The sequence below is a fragment of the Pezoporus flaviventris genome, unplaced genomic scaffold (genome assembly GCF_033815535.1).
Source record: "Pezoporus flaviventris isolate CSIRO_AGI_PZ_B2104156 unplaced genomic scaffold, CSIRO_AGI_Pfla_v1 ptg000001l, whole genome shotgun sequence".
In the NCBI taxonomy this organism is placed as follows: Eukaryota; Metazoa; Chordata; class Aves; order Psittaciformes; family Psittacidae; genus Pezoporus; species Pezoporus flaviventris.
Genome location: NW_026892549.1, coordinates 22024537 through 22049860, shown reverse-complemented (window position 1 = coordinate 22049860; position 25324 = coordinate 22024537). Strand labels below are relative to the sequence as shown.

The window sequence follows — 25324 nt, the reverse complement described above, 5'->3', positions numbered from 1 at the left end:
CATCACCATGACAGAGCTAGTGGGGTGAAAGGAGGAGCAGAGAAGGCCCCTGGAGCAGGGAGCAGACAGGTTTTGCAGTGAGAAGGGCATCCAGATCGTGTTCTTCCACAGCACGGAAATTACCCTGCAGACTCTCGGCTCCTGTGGCATTCCAGATAAATATAGCTGCTGGCCGTGTGGATAAATATAGCTGCTGTGCACACTGCGGTGTTGTGAGCTGGTAGAGCTGCCCCTGCTCTCCCCTTCCCCTGATCGCTTGAAGGCTCCCACTGCTCCTCATTCTTCCTTCAGCAAATGCTGGCCCGGTGCCGAAGCTCCCTCTCAGTGGGCTCCCGAGAAAAACTCCCCCCACCCTCATGAGTGGGAGATGACGAAGGAATTTGCATCTTTTCCATGCAAGGCAGGGCCTGGACCCAGGATCGCCGCCAGAGGGAGCAGCCAGCTCGGCCGTGGGGGCACGGGATGCGGTGTCCGTCCCGCGCGCGGCAGCGGACACGCTCCCTTCGTCACAGGAAGGGATGGGGGACTGGGGAAGAGGGGTGACAAAGAGGGTGAAAGCAAGGGGTGTGCCTGCACCCTCTTCAGTCTGGAAGAGAGCTGAGAGAGGAGGGATGAACAGCCGACAATAAAGCCAGGAGTGGAGGCCTCATAAGGGCAGGTTTGTGCATTTTGTTACACAGGACTTGGCTGGAGGATGCCAACATTTTCACTGGAGGAAAATATTTCTGGTTGATCCAAGTGCCCACACACAGAGACACCCATTCTGGCCAGGAATCTAGGAGTTCTGAATGTCCAGAAGCCAGGAAGTATCCCCAGGGTAACAGTGCTTCGGGTCTGTTGCCTGTCATCTCTCCTGGTACCTGCATGGGTACTGATCTGAGGGGGCTGCTGGCATGGCCTGGCGATGGCTACCTTTGGGAAAGGATAATTCAGTGCAAAAATTGTAAAACCCTCAAACCTGCTTCCATTTCTGAAGAGATGAACTCCGCAATCAAATCCTGATTTAAGCTCTTCCCTCAAATTACAAGGACAGGCTTGCTTCACACCCAGTGTGTGGGAACCCATTCCCTTCCTGGCAGGATTGTCTTTACCTGCATAATTCCCCTGGCATTTCATCCCACTGGAGCTCAGCTGGATCAAAGACCCGGTCCTAGAAGATGGGCAGGCTGAGGATGAATCACCCTTCCCATGTGCTCCTGTCCTCTCCCCCTTCCCCTGCACCTTTGTGTCCAGCTCTGTCTTTTACAGAGGAAGTTTTTTGCTTTTCATGCCAGGCATTTGCATATATTTTACAGCACATACCCACTGCTGGGAGAAATCAGTTAATCCAAGAGTACTCTCCTATTTTCCTCTATCATGTGGTGCTGTCCCCCTTCAGGGATATTTGTACGAGACCTGGCACAAAGAAAAACATCCTGTTCGTGACCTCTGCGCTTCACAAGGCAAATGTCTTCATCCTGCCTTCAAGACAAAGGCAAAGTGTTCCATGCATGCAGTGGCTTGGTTGTCCTCTGCTTGCCTTCAAATTGAGACAAAATCGCTGGCTAGGACAGCCCTCTACAACATTGCCTCTAGGCAATGAGGGCTGCCATTGGGTGAATATGGCCATACAACACAAGATTAGGCTCACCTTTCGAAAACAGGGTAAAAAACCTCTGAGCTGGCAAGTTGGAGATGCAGCAATGAGCAAGACAAAGTCAGTGGCCAGAAGAGTGCCCAAAGCAAACACAAGGGGTAAAAGGAGCCTTTGTGAGAACCTTGCATCCACCTCCAGGGAAACAGGAAGAGACTCTGCTCAAAACTGTGGTTGGAGGGAGCTTTCTGCATGCAGGTGCGTGCTCAGCATTGGCAGATGTGTTGTTTTGATGGTATTTCTCCAGTGGGCTGCGAGCAGACCAGCTGCAATAAAAGCTCGTCAGCTTCAGAGAGTGTTTTGTCTTCTGCTGGTGATCTGCACAGCAGAGGCACGTGGGGAGGCTGGGTGCAGCAATCTGCCTGCCCTGTCTTCTCCCAGGCCTTCTCCCTGGCCTTTTCATCACAGCCCCCACCTTCGGAAGAAAAAGATACAGGGAAGGGTCTCTGTGGAATGCTCCTGTCCCCTTCTCCAGCTCTGAGACTGAGACTGTCTCTGCAACCTCCCCTCACCAGGTTTAATCCAACATCAGCCAGAGTTAATAGACATCCCTCCAAGTGTGATTCATCAGAAGTTGGGTACAATGGTACTGCATGGGAAGACATTAGGATGTTGGGTACAGTGGTACTATAAGGGAAGACATTAGGATGTTGGGTACAATGGTACTATAAGGGAAGACCTTAGGATGCTGCAGTGCCCCCTGATCTGTGCTTGTCTGACCCCCCTGTAAGCCTGTGCCTCCTTACACTGCCCACCACGAGCACCAGGGTGAGTTTAGCCTCTTGTAAGTTTGCAGCAGCCCTCACAGACTGGCAGAGCATTAAGATCCCTCCCTGCACTCTCCTCTGGAGTTGCTCTGCCTCCTGGCCCAGCCTGAAGGCTGTATTCTTCCTGGCCAAGTCTGAGCTGCTGAAGGGATCTGTCCTGCCACTGACAATGCCTGTGTTATAAAACTAAAGGAGACTTGTCCCAGCCGCAGCTTTTCCTGGCCCCAGTGCAGGAGGAAAAAATGTCCCTTGCAAACACAAAGTAAAGAGATGATTCAGGACTTAACAATTAATATCATCAAACTTGCTGCAGAGTAATTGCTCCCAACGAGACTGTTATTGTGTGTCTGGCTAGCAGCTATCTCTGCAAAACCAAAGAACAAGCGTGCTCCTTCTCTTCTGTATCAGCAGCCTTCTGCACCACATTCCCTTTGCTCTGCCTGCAGACGGTGCCTGCACAGCGTCCTGTGACAGCCCCAGCGGCAGCAGCATCACTGCAGCCCTCCAGCTGTGTGGCTCCAGGCTGCACTTCAGGGAAAGGAGGTTTTGTGTCTTTCCAGGGGTGAGGTATGGGATTGCTCTTCACTGGACAAACCTTGGCACCCATCCTTGGCACCTGCTCCAGGGCTACCCATTTGTCCCTGGTGATCCCCACATGCCTCAGGGGCCTCTGCCCAGCCAGGGTGGAATCAGGTCAGTCCAGGGCAAAGAATTGCCAGGAAAAACCAATGCAGACCAGTTCCTGGCTGTGTTTAAACATCAACACTGACTATTTTGTACCTTGTAAATAAAATTTAGCAAAAATGAACTAGGTCCTATTTTGTATGTTCTCCCACAACCAACCTCATTTTTCATTTCCAGTTTTTGAGTGACACCAGCTTGAGAAGACCAGCTGCTGGCCGCTTCCCATAAACCACACCACCAAAGTCACCTAATTTTGGCCAGGCTGGACCAGCCAGTCACTTGTGTTTACAGGCAGGCCTCTGTACGTGCCAGCCCATAAACTGGTAGCAGATCCCACATGGAAAAGGGATTCAGGAAAACTCTAAAGGTGAAATGCAATGGTCTCTGCTGATCTTTGTATCCGAAAGAAGAGCCATGGGGTGCTGATAGCAGACATCCACCCTGTCCTGTGGCCGTGCACTGTGCTATTCTTGTGTTCCTGGGATTGAAATGGGCTCAACATGCTCTGGTGGCAGGCTTCATCTCCCCTTTCATCAGGCACCTACAAAGGAGGGCTCTCGAGAGGCTCACCCCCATGCAGGTTTCAGAGAACCAAAGTGTGGCAAGGTTGAGCAAGGACAGAGCCAGGGCTTTCCTTCACCTTCACCAAACCACTGCTGCAGCAGCCCCAGCAGCCACTTTTGGTCTGCATGCAGTACAAATTTTCCCTACCCCGCCAGAGCCAAGCACAGAAGTACCGCTTTGTGGGAATTTGTCCCTTGTGCTGTGATCCAGGCAGGTGCAACAGGGAGCTTAATCAGCTTTACCCAGCTTAGCCGGCTGGCTATAAGGATTGCAAAGACCTTTCTGGCAAGGCTCTGTTCCTGTGGCAGAGGAGGTGGCACCTTTCTCTTAAGGAACAACACGAAGAGGAGTTTTGTGGCATTAATCCTTGTAGGGTGGTAGAGGTGGAGTAGAAAGGAGGTCAGCAGCTGGGTTTTCCTTGAGAAGAGGAGAGGGCTTGGGCAAGCGGCTTTGGTCTTGGGGCAGATTTTGAGAAAGAACAGCTTTGACTCCCAAATTGTGGGGAGCTTTCTCTTTCCTCTCCTCCTTCCCCCCAGTATTTCATTACAGTGAAAGCACAGCATATAATAAAACTGTGTCCTTAAAAAAAATGAGTCTCACAGACAGGCAGCCTTTGTCCAAAGGTGTAATTACAGGATAAATATGGGATGCAGACCAAGAAATGTGGTCTGGTCAGGCATGCAGTCTCTTAAAAAAAATGCAACAGAAAACAAGGCTGTATTTAAATGCTGAAATGTCCATGTCTGCTGTGGCCCCCGGTTCCTCACTGACCCATGGGTCCCACTGCCGACCCAGGCAGTGAAGCCATAGCCATGCTCCATGCGGGAACCATACTAAGGCCCACAACGTAGTGAAGGGCAAGGGCAGATCTGTCCCAGTGGGGCTGGGTGAGGGCACACAGCTGCTTGGATGATGGGTTTCCCTCCAGCTCTGGTGCAGAAATCCCATCTGATAGAGCTGTGAGGGGACACAGGGGATTAGCTTTCCGATCCCATTAAATGGAGCTACAGCAAGTGGGACAGGAGAACGGGACAGGGGTCAGGATGGCTGGCAGAGCAGCCTCAACATCTGATGTTCGGGACAAACCTTGTCCGAAGCTGTGAAAAGGCTTTTTTTATGCATTTCAGTGGGCCTGCCTTGTGGCTTGGCTTCATGGCCCAGCAGACATCCGCTGTGCCAGCTGCTGGTAGCAGTTTGCTGCCTGTGCCATGCATTAAACTGCACAGCATTTAAGGTGGTATTTCAGACCTGCTTACCTCAATGTGCTCTCTTACTTGGTGGGCAGCAGCATCTTCTGATTCAAGCAAGAACTGCTTCTCCACAGCAAGGCCATCCATGCCAGCAAGGCCATCCATGCCAGCACGGCCCCAGTGAGCCCTGAGTGTGTCCGAGAAGGAGGCAAAGAAACAGCAGGGTGTACCTGCTGTCCAAAGTCAAGTCTGGATTAGACCAGCGGAGGGAAGCACTAACCAAAAAGATGCTATTTAGAGGGGAGCAGCACATACATAATTTATTAAAGCTTTCAGTGGTGCTACATCATCTTGTGTTACCTGCAATAACCCTAAGGAGAAGCAGGCTTCAGCTCTGTCCCACAGGGCACGTGTCCCCTCACTGCTCTGAGCTATTTGCAACAAATGTCTCTCTGGTGACAGTGAGCATCACAAGCCAAAATTTCCCCCCCAGTACAGCTGAGGCTGAGTGGGTGAGCCCAGAGGCAGCACAGCTGCAGTCATTCACCCATGCAGGGCAGGTTATAGAAGAGCCCTGTGTTAGGGAAGCAAGGGGTGGGGTTTGTTTTTTTGTTTCTTTGTCTGTGTTAAGGCAGTGGTTTTATTTCTGAAGGCTTGGATCCCTTGAAAAGGGGATGGGTTTTTTTGCCTTTGGTGTGCATAAAGGAGGAGTGAGGATGCCTCTGTTCTCTGCTATGGGTTTCCTGTGTGGTCCACTTGAGTGCAGGTATGTCCTTGCTCTAAGGCATTGCTTCTTGCTGGGGCTTTCCCAAAGCATGTTTTTCATCCTAGATCCATGCCTTTCCTCCTATAGGGAAGGAGCAGCGCAAGGTTTGGAAGTGGCCAAAGCAGAGTGAACAGGGGGGACAAAAGTCCCCCAGTCAGCATCAGAATTCATCTGCTTTAGTGTCTAAAGGACCTGCATGTTCCTCATGGCTTCCCAGTGTGTCTGTCATTGCACGGGGGTCACGGCTGTGTGGGTTTAATGGGAGCAATTAGCCCCTGTGGAAATCTGCATGGGTTGGGGGCGCGTTTCCTTTCTGCCCTGTGATGTTTCTGATGGGAAGCTGGAGGGCGTCCAGGAAGAAATGCTCATACTTGGCTAGGAATGACAGGCTGGAGCCAGCCGGGGCTGGGGCAGTGCAGGCAGTGCAGGTGAGAAAGGGCAGTTGTCACTATCCCCTCTGGCCTCAGCTCAGCCCAGTTCCCTCTTCCTTCACCTCTTTCTTTGTATGTCCCTTTGTTTTTTCTTGCTCTGACCAAGCCCCAAGGCTCCTCCATGCACGGTCAGATGCGAAGGGGATGCTGGGCACCCTTCTGACAACCCCTTCCTGCTCTGGCAGCAGAGCAGCTACTTACCCCTCATGCTGATTTGCAAAGCAACAGTTAAAACTTTATTTGCTCTGCAAAAGCCAACCCCATGGGTACTTCTACAGAAACACAGGAGAGGTGTTTGCCTGTAATCATTGCCCTGGGTCCAGCATGTTCCCCCTCATGCTGGCCAAGCTCTGCGGCCTTTTTCCAGCACGCAGCTGTGGAGTATCCATCCGACCTCGGCGACCCTGCAGCTTTCCCAGCAGGAAGCCTCCAAACAAAACCCAATTCACTCTTCTAACCCAGGGCTGCTTGTGATGCCGAGAGCTGCGTGCGAGACGAGGACGGAGTGATGGCTCTCCATTGCCTGCAAAGGGCGAGGGCATCGCCCGTGCTGCTCAGTGCAAAGGAAGCCCCACTTCTGCGCGCTCTCTGCAGCCGGACGGTCTTGGGCACCCTGGGCTCGCACCTTGAGGCCAGATGATCCCTGGCGTGCGAGGCGGCTGCGCTCGCAAACCTCCGCAGCAGGCTCATTGCGGGCGGCCGCTCGGGGCTCCGGCATGGCTGCTCCCTGCTTGCCGGCCCCGCACTCCTCAATGCTGCCTCTGTTCTCACTCTTGGGTCAAAAATGCAGCTTGTGTGAGCTCGGCCCCGGCACTGCTCATCGCTGCAGCGGCAGCAGATGCCTCCCGGCCAGCACACACAGCACAGCTGTGGCCAGCCGCTGGCTCTACTGATTTAGTTTTGCCTTTGGCTAACAGCTCTGGCTGGGAGGAGGTGATGTGTGGCTGCTGGCCATGCCTGGGGGCTAGTGGTGACCCCTCAGGGCTCCCCCAGCTCATGGAGACAACTGCTGCCCTCCGCCAAAATGCCTGTCTTCTCCCATGGGTAGCTGCTGGGACCCAAAATACAGGGAGAGTAAAAGGATGTGCTGCAAATTGGGGTAAAAATAGTCATTTTCATTCATTAAATGGGAATAGGAGGGGGCAGCTCAGTGCCAGGCTCTTGCTGGGTGAACATCTGCAGGTGGCAAACATCCTGAAACTCCCCACGCCTTTATATCATCAGTACACACACACCGGTGCTGCTGACAGGTATTTGTGGGGCTCTTCCCAGGTCACACACAAACACCAAGGAGACAGGAGATGCTTTGGACTCCGTGCTGTTGTATTTTTGTTTTTAATTAAATAAGTCCAACCCTCTTCCAGCAGGTGCCAGGGTTCACAGTTGCTCCCGCACCGGGATGGCCACATTCCACTGGGAATATGGGGGGTTCTAGTCCGCTGGTCCCTGGCGGCTGTCATGGGATCATGCAGCAGGACATAGTGGACTCCGGCCAAGATCTGACCTCCACCATCTCAGCTGTGGGTGTCTCTCCGTTTCTGTGAGGTACGTTGTGCTGCTCTGGTTTTTGGGCTTAGCTCGTTGACCTGCCTCCCCCTCTTCTTCACATAATAAATAAATAAATTCACCTGGTGACCCTGCTATGCAAATACACAGGGAAAAACGGATAAAAAGCAAACCCCAAACCCCTCAAACCAACTTTGAAGAGCACCAAACCACAAAGTCATCGCAGTTCACTGCAGCCCAAGTGCCAGCCGGGGCTCCATGTGCGACTCCTGCCCCAGCATGCCTCTGGGGCAGTTCCCAGTCTGTGCTGGTGTATGAAGGCACTAAACCAGTAAGGCCACTGGGGTCTGGGTCCTTGCTGGCACCACAGGGGTCTCGTCCTAGCCGGGGTGGTGGCAATGGGAGAGTGCTTGGTCCTGTTGCCCTCTGCTCCCCCTCACCCTCCTCTTCCTCGGTTCAGCCCCTGAGCCGGGGAGGGGACCCTGGTGCCACCTTTGCAATTTCCCCGTTCCTGGAGGAATTGTGTAATTCAGGCTCTGCAGGACCCCGGAGTCGGCTCTGCCAGGACGCTTCAGCTCCTGGGGCTGCCCGTCTCCATCCAACAGCAGCTCCAGGAGCAGGGACACCTGGGTCTCCTCCAGGCCGGCCACAGCCCCTCATTCCCCCCCGCTGCCATCCCCGCCTGCTGTTATGTGACCCAGGAGGGCTGTGCCTCCTCCAGCAGGCTGAAGGAGCGGTTAGCCAGTGCGGCAGGGCTGCTGGCCAGCTTGTAGCCAAAGAGGCGCATGGCCGGGGCGCAGGCGTCCTGCACCACCTGCGCCAGCTTGAAGGGGATGCTGAACCGCCACTTCTCAAACTGCTCAGAGGAGTTCTTGCGGGTGGAGTAGACGCCGCTGCCGTCACGGGGAGCCTGCGTGTTTTTGCCAATCCACTCCTCCACCTGTGGGGTGAGGGGCAGCCCAGCGAAGCGGTACATCTCCTCTGCCTTCTGCAAGGGCGCCCGCGCCACGTCCTCATAGCGAACCAGCATGTAGCGGCCCCGCAGCCAGCCCGGCCGCCGCAGCCCCAGCTCAGCTGACAGACGGATGCTCTCACAGTTGCCCCGCAGCCGCTGCACCTCCTCCTCACGGAGGGGAGCCTCCCCTTCGGATGCCCACTTCTTCCAGGTCTCGTATTTGCCAGAGAAGGCCACCATGCGGGAGGCCAGGACGGCCCGGGGGTCCCGCACCAGCTGGATGATGCGCACATCCAGCCGGGGGTCTTCCACCAGCGGCTGCAGGAACTCCAGCTGCCGGATGCGCACCGTCTTCAGAGCTATGTGCTGCTTGCGCCGGCATGCCTCAGTGGCCAGGGTGATGTTGAGGGGGCCGCAGCGGCGGTTCTTGCAGTGGTACTTCTCAAAAACCTTCTTGGCGCTGGGTGTGCAGACGGGCTCCTCGCAGAGCGAGCGGCTTGAGCCCCGCCGGAACATGAAGGGTGTCAGGTGGCCCTCGGGTGCCGGCGAGATGAAGCTCTCCAAGATGTAGAGGTCACAGAGGAGGAGCTGCTTCAGGACATCCCGGTAGACCAAGGCTGAGCCCACTGCGTTGGCTCCCCCCGGCTCGAAAGTCACTGTCCTCTCGATGTGCCAGAGGGGCTCGAAGAGGTAGAAGATGCTGCCCTGCTGGTTGAAGAACTCCCCCACGAAGGAGGATCCGGTGCGGGTGGTGGCCATGAGCAGGACGTGCCGCCGTGGCGTGGGGTCCCCGTCTCCGGACAGCTGCAAGGTGACGTTGCGCAGGCGGGACCTCAGCTGGGAGAAGGCGGCGTCCAGCTCTTGCAGGGATGCCAGTGAGCCGTTCTCAGCTGGTGCCGGGCTGGCCTCCGTCCCGTTGGCCTCTGCCAGTGCCTGCGGGGACTGCTTCAGCTTGTCTGACACCCTGCGGGGAGAGCCAGCACAGCCTGGAGGACAGCAGGAACACCCCCATGCCCTGGCAGAGGGCTTCAGGGGGCTCCCGCAGCACAGGAGCTTGGGATGTCAGGGAGAGAAAAGGCTGAAGGCATGGGATGCTGAGGTACCCACTCCCTACCTGGAGATGAAGTTGTTCTCCTTCTCAATGATGACGAGGCCAACTACGAAGACCAGCAGGACCGCATACTTGCTTCTCATCTTCAAGCAGTGCAGCAGCTCCCGGAAATCCTGGGGCAGAGTGCGTCGGAGCTCCATGGGGAGCACACGCAGGTCCCTCCCGCCTGCCAGGGAGGTATCCTGGGCTAGCCGCCTGGCATCCTCTGCCCCGCTGGCCCTGTGCGGGCCGGCCCTGTCTGCGGGGAGAAGGAGGGTCAGAATGGTGGTGGCTCTGTGAGGGCAGCAGGCAGGGGTCAAAAGCTGACCCTTCCCATAAGGGACAGCCAACAACGTCTTGACAAGAGCAGTAAAAACTGGGGAGTTCCTCCCTGCTGCTCTATCCCATCCATGAGGAGCAGCTGCCTGAAGCCTCATCAGCTGCTCCTCCTCCTTCTTCCCAAAATACATCTGCCTGACGGGACCCCTTCCCATGGCTCCACCAGCTGCCCCTGCCAGCCCTGAAACCCAGTACCCACCCCCCAACAGCTGCCTGCTCCCCGATAGCCAAAAGCCTGCTGCTGGCAGAGCGGCAGCTCCTCCTCCTGATCCATGGGGCACCGTGGCTCCCAGCCTCTGGAAAGAGGCTTGGGGAGGGTTGCAGGCTCCCCCAGCATGGGGCCACACGGCTTCCGCCTTCCCGCAGCACAGCAGTGGTGGCTGCTCAGCCATGAAAATGAAACCCAGAGGTTTTCCAGGAACAGCGGTGGGACAGAAATGCCGCTGCTGCTGCCGACAGTCAGCCTTTTTCCAAAAGGAAAGCGTGATGGCAGCACCCTCTCCGAGACGCACTAAACCAGAGTCCCAAGTGGGCCATGGTGGAGATTCTGGGGGCCGTTCACAGCCCCAGGGCAGGTCTCCAGCACATGCTGCATGTACAGATCTACACACGCAAGGCTTGCCAGTGCCTGCTCGCTGGTTGCTGGTTCGCACACCCAGCATCCATCCGGCCACGTGGGTGATGTTGTTTGCTCGTCCCACTTTCTTGGCCAGACTTTCGGTGACTCAGGGAAAGTCTATTTAGCTTTGGTTTGGCTCCTGCCAGCACGACCCTGGCAGCCCATCCTGCCCCTGCTTTCAGGGGTGAAGGCGGGGGAGCCTGACAGAGCCCCATCCTATGGGAGGCCCCTGGGGTTTGCTGGAGGAGAGATGCCCTGGCTGAGCCGCGGTGCCCGCAGCCCTTTGCAGGGTGTGGATCAGGGAAGCCCTGCCAGGCATTGTGTCACGCCCAGCACCCTCCTCAGCCAAAGTCTTCGTTTTTTGGTGTTGCTCACTGTATGCCCCTCCCGCTGGGAAGGAGGGAGCATGAGCAGGAGGAGAGGGATGCGCCCCACAGCCAGGGCAGCATCCCAGCTCAACCTGTCCCTAACCCTCTCTTGTGGGAGGATCAGGAGCTTCCCAGCTTGAGCAAACCACTCAGCTCCCAGGGTCTGGCTTTGAGCCATCTCCTTCCCAGCAAAAGAGGCTAAAAATAGACACTCACACCCATACACCCAGCAGACCAGGCCTTGGTGGGACACAGAGGCCCTGGACAGCCAACAGCTCCCAGCCCTCCCTGAACATTCCCTCAGCTCCCTCCTTTCCCTGCAGTGAGAGGCACTGAGGTTCCCCTGCACACGTACGTGTGTGTTTAACAACCCTGTTAGTTTAGTTTGTCAGCACACAGCTCCACGGGGACACGCCGCTGGCCAGACAGGTGCCTTTTGACACGCTGCCTCCCGAGTCCGCCCTCCTCCGTCCTGCTCAGTGCCCCTGTGACGACAGGACTTGTCGGAGCATTTGAGCAACCGAGAGAAGAAATAAAATACACAAAGTCCTTGGTGTGTGGCCACATCTCTCAGCGCCTGGCAGAACTGTTGCCTTCACTGCTGCAAAGGACTTTGTGTTCGTTGTATCCTGGGAAGCAGTGGCAGCAGTCTGCGTCTCTCCACAGTGCCGGAGACCATCCCCTTGCTGCCCAGAACACGCATGCAGAGGGGGATGGCATCAACCACTTGCTCAAACAAAATCCCCTGGCAAAGCCAGCCTGGGGTTTTCCCCCTTTAATGCCCCCAGCCAGCCGACCACAAATGAGCCACAGACCTGGAATTATTCAGGGGGCTGACACAGAGAGCCGTTTCCAGCAGTGCTGGCAAACCCCTGATTCCAGGCCTGGGGCAGACATAATTCATTAAATAAACAGCTGGCTGCAAACGTCCTGCCTGGGACCTGCAGAGTGGCGGCGACAGGCGTGGGGGCCCTTGTGGGGCTGAGCCATGGGGCTGGGGGACACATGGGGTGACCTAGCAAGGCTGGTTGGAGCTGCTTGGCATCCTAAAGCTCTTCCTCACTGGGGCCCACGAGGCGCAGCCTGGCCAGGGCAGTGAACAGGCCACAAGCGTCCCTTTGTGAGTGGGAACAGAGGGGCTCTGTGTGCCCCATGTGCTCCCCTCCAGGCGCCTGCCGGGACTCCGCAGGGCCGGGCGGTGCAAGGAGAGCGCCAGGGATGGGTCTGACCGCCCCGGGGTGCACCGCCAGCATCCACTCCCAGGGGATGCACGGAGAGCAGACAGGCCGGCGAGCGGACACACATCACCTCTGGTGATGGCAGGCAGCGGCAGGGCAGCGCTCTCCTCTTACTCTGCACATCTCTAAACAAGGTAGAATGATTTCCACGAGCACTAAACTGAGGCGCCCCAGAAGGCAGAAGAACTCCCCCGGTGCCGCTCCCTGTCTTTTCCTATCCCTCAGGCTGGAAATGTTTCTCATTTCAGCAGAGATGGCTACAGCTCCTACTGTCAAGATGATAAAAGGCTTTGTGGATTTCCCAGCTGAGTCAAAGCCAGCAAAGGGACTTTTTCTTTTGGGTGGTGGGGGGGGTTTTGTCCCAGTGCAAAGTTTGGGAACAAAGCTTGGGCAGATATCTGCCACTACTAGCAAGTTAACCTGCCACAGCAAGAAGGAAGGACTCAGTAATGGAGATGCCATATCATTCAAGTCTGCTGCAGCAAGTTGGCACACTGGATGGACACTCCCACTAGTGAGAAGAGCAGCGTAGCCCCAGGGCAAGGATGGCAAGGCCCTGTTATGAGAGGAAGGAGTGAAGGGAAGCTCTTGTTGCCCTTCTGCAGTGCTTCACAGGACTGCCTGCCTGGGAGAGTGGAGCTGGGGTTTTCACCTCAGTTTTGGGAAAGGAGAGGTCTTTCATGAAGCCTTAGGGCTCTTTCTCTCGTCTCCCTCCTGCAGCTGCCCCAACACCTACCGGGTGGGATCCAGGAAAGGAAAGACGTCTGTGGGCTGGTGGGGGGAAGCCAGCTGAAGGTGCAACTGGATGAAGTCACATTTTCCTCCAGTGATTCAACAGGCAACAACTGAGCTCCGGACAAGGAATGGCAGTGAAACATCTACAAGCTCCCTCTTTGCCTGAGATCCCTCTGTCCATCCAGCCCCCGCATCTGCTCTTGTGCATCCTGCCTGGCTCCCAGGAGAGAGGAGTCCACAGGGACCTTCGGCTGAGCTTGCTACACCCAGCCCTGCTGCCCTGAGTAATTCCCTCTGCAATGCTTTGGCTCATCAGATTTACAGCAGCAGTGTGGGGCAGATAAACATGGGCAGAATAACAAAGAGATAAGGTGAAGGGGCTCATCTGATCTCCCTGCTGCTCTTTGTCTACAACCTGAGGGGAAAAAAACCCTTCTGTATTTACTCTATCAACTACTTCCGCTCCCAACTTCCTCCTGAGGTTGGCCTTGGGAAAGGCACCTCTGACTTTTCCCACTTTGCTTTCATCTCCCAGCAATTTTCATCCTGCCCCTGGCTCTTCTCCAAAGCATGGCACAAGCACCTCACCGCTTCAGTTTGCCCCCTGGCACAGCTAAGGTGGCTGCCTGGGCAGGTAGTTCTTGTTTATGTGTATTCAACCTAAAAAAAGGTGAGGAAAAAAAGAAGTCACTTCCTATGATGTTTATAAAGAGCTAGAATAGCCTCAAGCCTCATCAACTTGAAGTCAGGAAACTGTCCATCAGAGGAGTAAGTTGGAAATGCCAAGCCCTTCTGGCTTGGGCAGAGACAGAGCTCCAGTGCCTGCAGCAGCCCCAACCTGTCCTGCCATGGCACAGAGAAACCTCAGCATGAGCAGGGGCCATGTCCCCCAGGGAAGACAGAAAGGGCAGATGCTGTCCCCCCTGCCTTGACCAGCGTGCTGGTGACACAGCCAGGGGTTTGTTCCTCCGTATGTTTGGTCCCACAAGTTAATGCAGGGGCCGCACTCATTTCTCTTTCCCGTTCCTTTCCCGGCTCTGCCTCTCAGTCCTTCCACCTGCCTTGGATTGGTCCTCTGCTCTCCTCTGTACTGGGCACGGAGGGCAAAGCCACCCCCAGGAGCTGAAGCATGCAGGTGAGGGCACAGGCAGGAGGTTATGCTCAGGAGCGGCAGCAGCGGGTACTGGTACAAACGAGCACCACCTAGCTGGATTTTCACTGCATGTGCTCTCAAACTCCAGGTGCCCAAGGTTGTCTTTTGTCCACTATTTATTTATTATCTCCCTGAGGAGGCATGCTAAGCTCTGGGATGACCCAGATGAGTTGGCCTTGCTCCTTGTGTCCCAAAAAGCGCTGCCCAGAATGGATTTCAAGGCTGGTGTTAGGCACAGTAATGCTGGTGACAGGACCAGCCCAGGCGTTGTGGCCAGCACAGACCAGTCTTTGCTCTCCCTCACCTTGGGTAGTGTCCCAAGAGAGGTGTTTCCTCCTGACCCAGCAGTGAAGAAAGCTGCTGCTGCCTGAGCCTCTGATGAATGCAATGGGGCTTCCAGACACATCAGTGCTGGACATGGGGGTAAAACATACACATCTGCAGGTGTGCCATGCTGCACTGCCAGGCAGGAACTGGCCTTCTGGGAGCACATCTGGACCAGGAGTCAGTGGGACCAGCTGAGCCAGCTGAAATACCCACAGCCTTGCTGGAAACCACAGACACGGGTGGGGTGGGCTTTGCAGCACCCCTTGCAGCAAAGATGCGTGACTGAACATGCCAACCATCCTGCCGAGCAGCAAGGGGGTCCTGAGAGCGGACCACCAAGACAGGCAAGAGGACTGCTCTGCGCTAGAGGCACAATGCTGGCCACTGTGCATGCCATCACCCCCTGGCCGCGCTGGGAACCGCAGATGCCAGTCCCTGCTTCAGTGACCCTTCCTCTGGGGTGCAGAGCCCATGGACCCTCCCACTGCCTCACGCTCCTTCTCCCCACTGCTCCACGCTACCCTGGAAGCTCCTCTGTCAAACCCACCTCAAAACCAGGGATGCTGCGTGCTCTGTGCCCTGCTCCACACCCTTTCACCCCAAGGCAGGCGTCTGTAACCCTCAGGGATCTACAGGAGGGACTGGTGGTGAGAGGTGTTCGCTGGGGGAATACTGAACCCCTGCCACCCTTGGGAAAATGCAGACCATGCCTGGATCCTGGTAGCACAAGGACACCGGGAATGTGAAGACAAGTCCAACACCGAAGCAACATGGCAGATGTGGGAAAGTTGCAGTTAGATCCCTGACCTGGCATGGTGTTGTAAATCCTTGACTGTGGAAAAGGAGACACTTTCGCCTGGGGATGGAAGCCGGGCTCAGGTCCTGCAGTTCAAAGGCAGGGGGGTGTGGGCAGCTCCCCCGAATGTGGCTGGGAGTGATGGCCAAAAGCCCCACAGGCACTAAGCGGGGACTCTGCCTTGGCAGCCCTTTCCCCTGCGAGGTAACCCCACACCAGCCAAGTCCCGTTGGGCACCTGGGGCCATCAGTGTACCGGTGCCCCAGCTCTTGCAGAAGAGCTGCTGGTTCCTGGTGACCGGAGCCGGCCGAGGGCCAGGAGGCCTCAGCAGCCCTCGGGCAGGAGGGGAAAGGGTGAGGACAACTTTCCAGTGCTCCTCGGAGAGGCTGACAGGCCGGATGATGCAACTCCGGGATAGCTCTGAGAAAGTCTCCTTTTCTCGATCCAGACGTGCTCCGCTCCGGATGGAAGCTCAGCGCTGCAGCTCGAGCGCTCGCCCTTATTTCATTTATTGTTTTTTTCATCTTTTTTTCCCCTAAAGAAAGCAACGGGGCGAGCTGCTCGGGCGGTCATGTCCCGAGAGCACTTTCACAAGGCGAGGCGCTGGGATCCGGCCGCCCCGCCGGCGGGGAGGCATCTCCAGCGCTGTCCCGCTGCGGGCGCGGGAGGCGGGGGCCCCGCACCGAGACAAAGGAGCGGCCGAGGCCGGAGGGAGCACAAAGGAGCCGGCGGAGCCCGGGGCCGCCCCTGCGGAGGGATGCGGCCTCGGAGCCCCCGGCCTCCCTGCGCCCCGCCGCCCCGGGCCCGGCCCCGCTCCCCCTGCCCGGGGGTACCCGCGGCGGTGGCTCCTCCTCGCACGCCCAACTTCCCGCAACTCCCCTCCGCGCCGAGAGAGAAAGGCCCGACCCCCGCCGCCATCCTCCCCCTCGCCCCCGGGCGGCCAGAGGCTCCCGCTGCTCCCGGGGCTCCCGCTGCCCATCGCTCCCGGCCCCCAGCTGCGCTCCCTCTCCGGCTCCGGCTCCGGCTCCAACCTCATCGCTCCCGGCCCCCGTTGCACCTACCCGGCGGCGGCCGCTCCGCGGGAAAAGCTCGCCTGGTCCTGCCGCGCGTGAGGAGGGAGGGCAGCGGGTCCCCTGCTTTTCTTCACGGCGCTGTCATCCTCCCTCCCCTCTTCCCTCCCTCTTTCCTTCCTTCCTTCCTCCCTCCCGGGGCGGCGGCGGGGGGAGCGGTCCCGGCGCCTGGACGCGGGTCCCGGGGCGGAGCTGGGCAGGGTCCCCGGGCCAGCCTCCCCGCTGCCTGCCCGCCACCTCCGCTACACGCCGGGGCTGGAAACCGGGAGCTGCCGGCCCCAGCCCCGGAATCGCCCCAGGCTGGAAGGGGCCGCCTGGGCGCTGACGGGGAAAATGGGGGTCCGGGAGCGCACAGACATTCCGCGAAAGCGTCCCACCAGGGCTAAGGCGAGCTCCTTCACGGGCACCTCGGTGCGATTCGGGCCGTAGGTTCCTGTACAGCCTCCTGCCCAAAAAGGGGGTACACCGGGGTGGTCAGGGCTTTATCCTGCAGACCTCTACGGATGGAGCCGGCGCATCCTCTCCAGACAGCCTGCTGACTGCCGGGCTGTGCTCGTGGGGAAAATGTTACTCCGTGTATCTGCTCTGAACCTCCCTGGTCCCAGCTCTCATCCTTCCACTACGTGCCTGGTTTCATCCTCTCGCCATGACCACCTTGCAGGCATTGGAGGGCTCCTTCTCCTTATCCTCAGCCGAAACTGGCTCCAGGGTCAGCACCTTTCTTCACAAATCCCTGAACTCTGTTTTCTCCCCACACAGGAGCTGCAGCAGGGTTTACCCCATGGGATGGCCATACACTGTGGTGAGCCATACCAGTAAGCAGGAGCCTGTGTGCCCTGGAAGGGCAGGGAGCAGGAGCATCTTACTGGGAGCAGGCAAGAAGCTTTGGGGGACGCCAGCTGTCACTGTCCCTGCAAGGCAGGCATAGGGTTTAAATCATATAGAAATGCCTATTCTGGCTTATGTGCAGAAATTCACACAGCTCCCTCTGAGCTCTGTAACATTAGACACCAAAGAGCTGAAAGACATCTGGCTTTGCAGGCAGAGAGAGATCCGAAAACGTAGTCTCCATAAAAAGTTTCAGCCCTCTTTCACATTCCTGGCATAGTTTTTCTGCTGCGCATGTGACATAGGCAGAAAATGCAGGTTTTCTTGGCATTCATGTGCAATGACCTGCATAGCTCATTAGTGGCTTCCTATTAGCAAAGGTAGTATGTACGGGTTTACATACAGAGTGCTTGCAGCAACAGTGTGTGTGTGCAAACGTGCATGTGTATTCATATATACTTAGAGACACACATTAACACAGGGGTGTTGTGGACCTGCCTAGTGTTGCTTGGAGGCATGTGGGGCTGGTGGCACAGTTCGTGTAAAGGCAGGAAAGGCTGGGTGTGATGTTTACAGTACAGCGTTCATCTGTCCATACCTCCTGCTTTTCTGCTTTAAGTGAGCATCCCCCAGCCGCAGACGGGCATGCTAACTCTGGGACACCCCTGTCACAGTGCTGGCTCCTGCAGCATCAGTGGTGGAGTGTCTCACAAGTTCTGCCTAATTGAGTCAAACTCAGGACTTACAAGGTCAGGCCTGTGTAGGCTGTCAGGTTAATCATATCAAACAGCAGATAAGTCTGACTGGTTGCACACTGCAGGAGTTTCTTGGGGGTTTGAAGCATGGTGAAGAATTTTTAAGCTCCTCACTTGTTATTTCAATTGAAACAGGGAATTCTGCCTCAGATGTTGTGGGCAGAGGAAATCTTGGAGAAATACATTCATAATATATAAATAACTTTCAGATGAGGGCAAAGAGAGGCTGGTGGAGAATGGGATGTCACTGCCTTTGTAGGACGCTTTTGCAGTGGTAGCAGGGGTGTGGCAAGAGCAGAGCAGGGTCCCTTCCCCATGCAGCTGTGGTGTGGGGCCCAGCCTGGACTGAAGCCCAACCACCTGAGCCCAGGGTCTGCTCCCTGCCTCCTGTGCACACGCATGGGCAGCTCCATATGGAGATCGCCTTCCTGCTTCATCAATAAGTAAAGCTGGCACAGGGAAGAACAAAGTGCCTCCTCCTCCCCACAAATTGCTGAGAGGCAATGGGAGAGGCAAGGAGTTGTGTTTCCTCTGCCCTTCACTAGCTGTGGGATCACATTTCCTTTGTCACCCACTCCTCTTCCCCCAGGAATAACAGAGACTGTTCTCCTTGCTCCTCATGTTGCAACATGAGCATGTACACATATACACATGCACATACGCCTGCCACGCGGGAGGCGGGAGGGGAGCGGTCCCCAGAATGACATCAGGAGCAAGGAAAGGGGGACGTGTTGCTATAGCAACGAGGATGCTCTGGGTTTTCGGGGAACAAAGGCATCTGATGCTCATTTTCCACCCAGTCCAAGCTGATAATGTGGTGGTGACTGGGTCAGGCTCCAATTTAAAAAAGCCTCCACTGGTCCTTGCTCTGTTAAGGCCAGGGCAGTGTCTGTCTAGAAATCTGCCTGTGGGTTAGACGCTACCAAATTCTGTCCCCACATCCCTTCATTTTCTGTCTGGGGGCATCTGGCAAGAGGAAGGACATGCTGATGGGGCACTTAGAAACAGTCTGGCAGCTGCAGTGCAAGAGAAACTCGGTTCTCCTCTGCTTTTCTGCTTCCTATAGATGAGATTTTATTTCCCAGGAGGTCATGATGTGCCTTGGAAATGAAAGACAGTGGAATGATGCCTGCTATCAGATGTTATGAGATGGAGAAGGTGCCCTGGCTTCATTTCAAGTTTGAATCTGCAGGGACTCATTTTGGATTTCTCCCCCCTCACCTCCCCCCCCCCCCCCCCCCTTTAATTTCTTTATGTCTGTATTTATTTCCCTAGAAAGTTGGAACCCTGTTGGTAGCCTTCCTTCTGCTTTTCCTGGCCAAGTGCCCATGCCATGGTGAGCTGCTTTTAGGTATGTTCTTCAGAGATGCAATGGCGCGTGGCAAGGGGACAATCAGCCAGCTGCAAAAGGAAAGACACAAACACCCCAATTTCCTTTTGCATGAAGGCCTTTGCAAACATAGCCCAGAAAACAATATCCTCCAGCAGCCAAAAGGACTGGGGTGCAGTGGTTTCAGGGGACAGGACAGCACAGGCACCTGCAAATGGCAGGATTTCCTCCAGGGATAGTGGGCAGCTGCTTATGGGAACTGCTCCTAATGGGTCTGGTCTAAGGACCTCTTATGGCTACATCAGCTGGTCTAGGGAATCAGGGCCCATGTCAGAAAAAGATCTCTGCCTCCTCTAGCCCCTAGTTCCTCTGGCAAAAGGGATGGGGAACTGAAAGCCACTAGGATGCTCACACTGAACTAAAACATGCAGCACTGGTTGTAGTGCAGTGCCTCAACTGGCCAGCCAAGATGTACTTCTGAAGAGGGAGAAGGTTCGTCTCAGTGCCAGGGTGCACATGTATCACTCAGAGCTGGGAGCAGTGTGTGTGTGTGAGTGTATGCATCCCAGAACACTAAGGCTTCCTGTGCCCTGAAGGAAAAGCAGGCAATTTTCTGCTCAAGCTGAAGGAGAGCCCAGTTTTCCAGCTGAGTGCAGTGTGCCTATCCATAACCTATACCTGACCTTCTCAAGAAAAGCATTCTCAGGCGCTTTAATGACAGCTCTAATGACATTCACTGACTATGGGCTGGCACGAGGAAGACATCAGTATGAAAATCCCATATTGATTCCAAGGGCTGGATGCCATTTTCAGTTTCCAAGCCACCTGCCCTCGGACTTTTCCTTTTGGATGACCTTCCCAGACAGACTTCACCAGGGTGTTTTCATCCTCCCTGCCAAGGCTACCTTCCTAACCACACTGAAGAGCTAACAGTTGAAACGTTTTCAGCTCTCATTTGGATGATCTTTCGATAAGTGAACACAAACCCACCTATCAGGAGGACTCTTCCCGCGTGACTGTAAGCGGGTGTCGCACCCTTTCTGCCGCTGCTGGCAACCATGCCCAGGATCGCAAAAAGCCAACTGAAGGGAGGCGCTCCATCCCCGTTCCAGACCCGAGGGAGGGGATGCCTCTGCCGCTGCTCGCTGCCCGCGGCGGGCTCCTGGCGACACCTGGCGGCAGCACGCCGGCCTCTCGCACGTTCCTCCACAAACCGGCGCTCAGTCTGCGACCCGCAGCCCTTACTGGGAGCGGGTGCTGCCTCAGCCGGCTTTGGCTTGCGAGCTCCTCCCACCGGCTCCGCTGCTTGCGGGAAGGCCGCGCTTCCTGATCCTGCGAGCTGGAGGGGGGAAAGTGACCGTGGCCAGAGACCACATCTGCTTTTTCCCTTCTTCCTTCCCCCCCTCTTTTTCGGGTGAAACAAGAAGCGTCCAGCTCCTGCCCCACATCTGCCTTTCCCCTGCAGTGCCCGTTCCTCTCTTGGCATCTCAGCTGCCACCAGGAGCCCTTCTCTTAATCTCTTGCTGGCGGACCTCCCCCAGCGGGGTGTTTCAGGCCGGAGCAATGGACCTGACACCACAATGTGCATTCTCAGTACACCGTCTTTTGAAGGAAGGTGCTGCCTGCAATCCCAGTGAAAAAGAAAAAGCAAATTGTCCACGAAGTAGAACAGGGCAGCAAGCCCAAACAGCAGTGCTGTCCAAACAGGACCCAAAGGCTGGGGAGGTAACGGCCAGGAAATAGCATGGAAAGGGGGATCTATAAACCAGGATCATCTGCTGGAGGCTAGGCCTGGCTCACTAAGAACATCTGAGCCTGGGTCCATTAAAGAAACTAATTATTTGCTGCAGGGGCAGCAGGCCAATGTCTCTTCAGAAGAGACAGCAGCTCTGCATTCACTGTCCAGCACAACAGCACTTTCCCATGGGCAGCTATTCAGGCCACCCTCTGCTCAGAAAATGACCCGAGGAAGGAGTCGCTGTTGTCCACAATGAACTGATACTTGGCCGGTTTCTATCCAGTATCTGTGGCCATGGCTGCTTCTGTTTGCTTTCCTAGATGTCCTCTGTAGGCAAACTGGCTTTTGCAGCCCCAGGAAATCCCATCATTTGAGCTCCCCAGAGAGATTTTCAGTTGATCTTTTCTTCACCCCCAGCACATATGCTTAAAACAAGAGGACATGATCAGGGTGGGAGCTTGGTGGGAAACTCAGTCTTCACAGCCAACATGCTTCTGGCTGACCTCCGCACATCATTCCCTTGCTGCCTTGCCCCCTTACACAACATGTGCAAGAGCTTCAAATGACCCTGCTCTGCATTTTCTGTTCCTGTTTCAATTCTTCTTCTCTAAAACTACTGAGGGTGAAATAAAGAAGTTAGTTTATTTTTAATCATCGCAAACACTTTCCAAACCTGCAACACAGAGATGCACTTTGATGTTGTGAGAGCAGATGAGCCAGGGGGACATCTAGAAAGAAGAGAAATGGGCAAACTGCCTCTCATACCCCCATCCAGGAGATGGCCAGCAAGTCCAGTCTGCTGCTCTCCCAGATGAGCAGGAAGCCTTGTGCTTTCTCATTTGGCTTTTTAAGTGTCTGGCACAGAGCAAAAAGGTGAGTGAGATAAGATCACATGCAGACTGCAAGCATGTTTGTACCACTGCTATTGGCTTTGGAGCTACCCTGCACTGAAAAAAACTGCCATCGGGTCCTGTTAGCATCTTAGTAAGGTCAGCAGGACCCTCAGCTGGGTAAAATCTCTGTCTCCCTGCTTTCTACAAATGTAGAAAACTCCCCATCTGAGCTCCCCACTCCAAACACACCATTCAAGGCAGGGAACTCTATTTAGAATCAACTAAATAAAGCCCCTTTTGCCCGATGCTCATATCTTGGAGACTGATCCTGTCTGATAGTGGGGTTTTCTTTCTAACCAGGTCACATGTGAAGAGCAACCCCCTGCAAAAAGGAACTGACTCTCCTAAATGGCACCACTTACTCACTCTGAGCCTCAGCAGGAGAGGAAATGTCTGCAAAACTATGACTTGTCCCATTTTCTCTCCTCCAAAAGAAGGAAGTGAGAACCACCTTTTATTGAGAAGTGCTCAGCACCAATAAAACCCCAGGGGTGATTCAGGTTTTTGTGTGCTCAGCACCCAGTGTGTGTTGAGCTGTTCAGCCGTGTTGCCGGCTGGGTTTTGTTCGGGAAGTTTCCGCAGCAGATCAGGTGTTTTGCAACGGGATTTGCAAGGTTGCACCAAGCTCTCTCCATGCTTCTCTGAAGCCTGTGCTATAAAACTAGATTTAGCTTTGCTATGTGGTGGGTTAGCTGCTAACTCCTCTTAAAACTCCCATTGAGGGTGTAATATATGGGCCCGAGAACACACCAAAGTGTGTGCCAAGGATGCTCTCTGCTGCAGGGTGTCCTCTTCTGCTCCATACTGAGAACACCATGATGACATGGTCTTGAGAGTATGAAAATAAATTCTGGCTCCAGTGACTTATTAATATCTCAACCAAACCCTTGGTGTCAAGATGTTTGTGAGATGAGGTAGTTTTATCAAAATGTTCCCAAATGTTGATGAAACCTCTAAGAAACCTTAGGCTGGAAGAGGGTCCTTAAGCTGAGTGCTCTCATCAGTGAGGTTTATCAATTAAACATTTCCTTACCCTAATATGTTATTTGTATCTCATCTGTTCTATTGCCCGGCAATTTCATGATGTGCTTAAATCTGCCCAAAGTCAGGGAAGAGGTCGTCCTGTGCTTGCTTTCTGTCCCTGGCACATGTTCCCTCTCCTGTCCTTTGTGTCACTTGCAGCAACATGAACCTGAAGACTTGTCTTTAATTGCTTTTTCTTTGCAGAGTGAATTTCTAGTTGGATGAGGAGCTGGCAAGTGTGGCCAAGGTGCAGGAGAGAGCAGGGCAGCCCCTTCCAGCATCAGTTCAGGCATACGTATTCACTCTGAACATCACTATGGACCCATAGAAACCTGATTTATCTCAGCCTGGGCAAGCACATGTTTATCTTATTCTGAAAGAGCTTTCAGGTTTGAGTTTCCACAGCCAGTGGCTGAAGGATCAGGGCTTACTCTTGCATGTAACTTCTACTAGTTTGCTTGACTGCCATTTTTTGGGGGGGTGGTGGTGGTGGTATTACTTTTTCCTGGAGCTCAGCCACTGTTTACAGAAGGTCAGAGGGCGCCTTGTGACAATCCCCTAGTAGTCATGCTGTTGCCGTGTCAGTCTGCTTACAAAAGGAAGATAACACCTCTGCCTGGAAACCTTGTCTGGCCTGGTGATAACCAAATCCTTGCTGCTTAACACAAAATAAGGGTACTGTGACCTTTGAAGCCTGGCTCACATCGGGAAAGGGCATTTCCAAAGAAGAAGCTGAAACAAAAGCCCCAGAGCAGATAAAGAACAGAGAACCAGTATCTCCTCAAAAGTCAGAGGACTTCATTGGGATGTCAGTGTCACTAGGGTCAGCCAAGCCCTCTAGCTGGACCTCTGGAAGATCCACCTCTAGGAAATGGCACTGCTGCATCCTGGCAGCCTGCAAGGATGAGACATGCTTCTCTGTCTTGGCAGCTCTGGACATAGCGGGTCTCATTTGAAGGGTGTGTTGTGGAATGAGAGATGGTATGTGACACAGGGCAAGACCCTCCTAGTGTAAAACCTCAAGAGGGAGAAAGACCAGGTCCACCTTGGACTGCTTTGTGTGGACACCTGTAGGAAGAAACACCACCACTACATGATGGTCCTTGAGTGCAGCAAGAGAAAAATTTGACCTGCTGGTTGGGAGGCTGCCATCAGACCAGCTGTTCAAAGCAAGCTAGGAAAAGAATACAGGGAAAACCAGATCCTTTTACTAGAAATCATTACAAATTCCACAGATCTTTTGACTGCCTCAGGCAGCATCAGGGAAACCAAGTAAGAGCAAACCTGTTCGCTTTCTAAGCTTTATGGTGAAATAGGAGCAGCTCAAACCTGATAATCCTCATTTTTAAGGAAAAACAGTTTCCAAATCTCTCAGGGTTAATTAACTCTAATTTGCAGATGTGGTAGCAAAGACAGAACATGGCTCTGAACCTTGTCCAACTAAAGGAGCACAGAGAGAGATCAGCTGCAGCTGAATAAAAAAATTACAACCTGAGGGGAAGCAGCTGTTAGATAAGTTTTAAAGGGCATCTGCAGCATGGCTTGATGGAGGGAATGGGAAATAGGGGGTTTGGATTGATGGTGGATTATTTGAGGGGTGTTGGGTCAGTCCATCTTCCAGAAGTGGTGGATTTGACCCAGTGTGTTAAGCCAGGAACTGACATTTGCTGTTCTTTACAAAGTGGTTTCTTACATTTTTCTCTTTTCTATGGGCTCAGCCATGCTTTTGTTCTGTAGCTGGCTGGATCACAGTGCCCAGGGTTAAGAGCTAGCTCCTACGCCTCTCTGCCCTTCCCTGGGGAAAGACAAGAGGGGTTTTGTTTCTTCTTTAACATTCACCATGGCAAGCAAAGCTCAGCAGAATGGTAAGTTTTGATCTAGCTATTTCCTGGCTGTAGCTGAGCTTGTGGGGGTATGTGGCGCTGACTTTCTCAGGCCTGTGATTTACAAGTTGATGGTTAAAATAAGCCTTCATTGAACCACTTCATCTCCAGGAAGAGGTGAAGAGCAAGTCTCAAAGATACACATTAGATAATAACCATGGAAATTGTGATCACCATGGAAAAACAGGCTACAGGCTAGCAATACCTCATTAGTCACAGCACTATCCATGGAATCCATAAAACATCTCTATTGCCCTGTTTGCTGTTTTGAAGAGATGCTCAAATGTTTCCTCAGCTGCTGTTGGGTAAATGGTGTGAAGGACACAGGTGGGGAGGCTGCTAGCAGGGAAAGGTGCTGTTGAATTCTCCTGTGAAATTCAGAGGTGCTGAATTGTAGCTGTCTGGCCTATTTGTGCTGCAGTTCAGATGGCTTTTTTGTCCTGGTGTGAAATATCCTTTTGCTCTATGAAACTGAGGGTGAGGAAAAAGTAAAAGAGGCTCAGGAATTGTGACATGGGATCTCACTGTCAGACTTGGAGCGATGAGGGATGAACACTGCAGGGGGCAACTTGCTCCCAGCCATTTAAATCCTGGGATTAGCTGGGACAATGGAACAGGAGACTGAGTCTCTGACTGTATTTTT

General features: G+C 54.5%; 1 protein-coding gene across 1 annotated transcript; it reads right to left on the bottom strand.

The window, feature by feature from the left end:
• Positions 1-8208: 8208 nt before the first annotated feature.
• Positions 8209-16341, bottom strand: CHST3 (carbohydrate sulfotransferase 3). Its single transcript, XM_061447583.1, has 3 exons — positions 16223-16341; positions 9611-9845; positions 8209-9460 (listed from the first exon to the last, which is right to left on the bottom strand). Exons 2-3 carry the CDS (start codon positions 9745-9747, stop codon positions 8230-8232), a joined length of 1368 nt encoding a protein of 455 aa, XP_061303567.1. The 5' UTR covers positions 9748-9845; positions 16223-16341; the 3' UTR covers positions 8209-8229.
• Positions 16342-25324: the final 8983 nt, after the last annotated feature.

Excerpts from the sequence above, each read along its gene's own strand:
- CHST3 (XM_061447583.1), bottom strand. The coding sequence starts at position 9,747 with ATGGAGCTCCGACGCACTCTGCCCCAGGATTTCCGGGAGCTGCTGCAC. Across the intron at positions 9,461-9,610 it reads GAGAACAACTTCATCTCCAG|GGTGTCAGACAAGCTGAAGC; the intron begins GTAGGGAGTGGG and ends CTCTCCCCGCAG.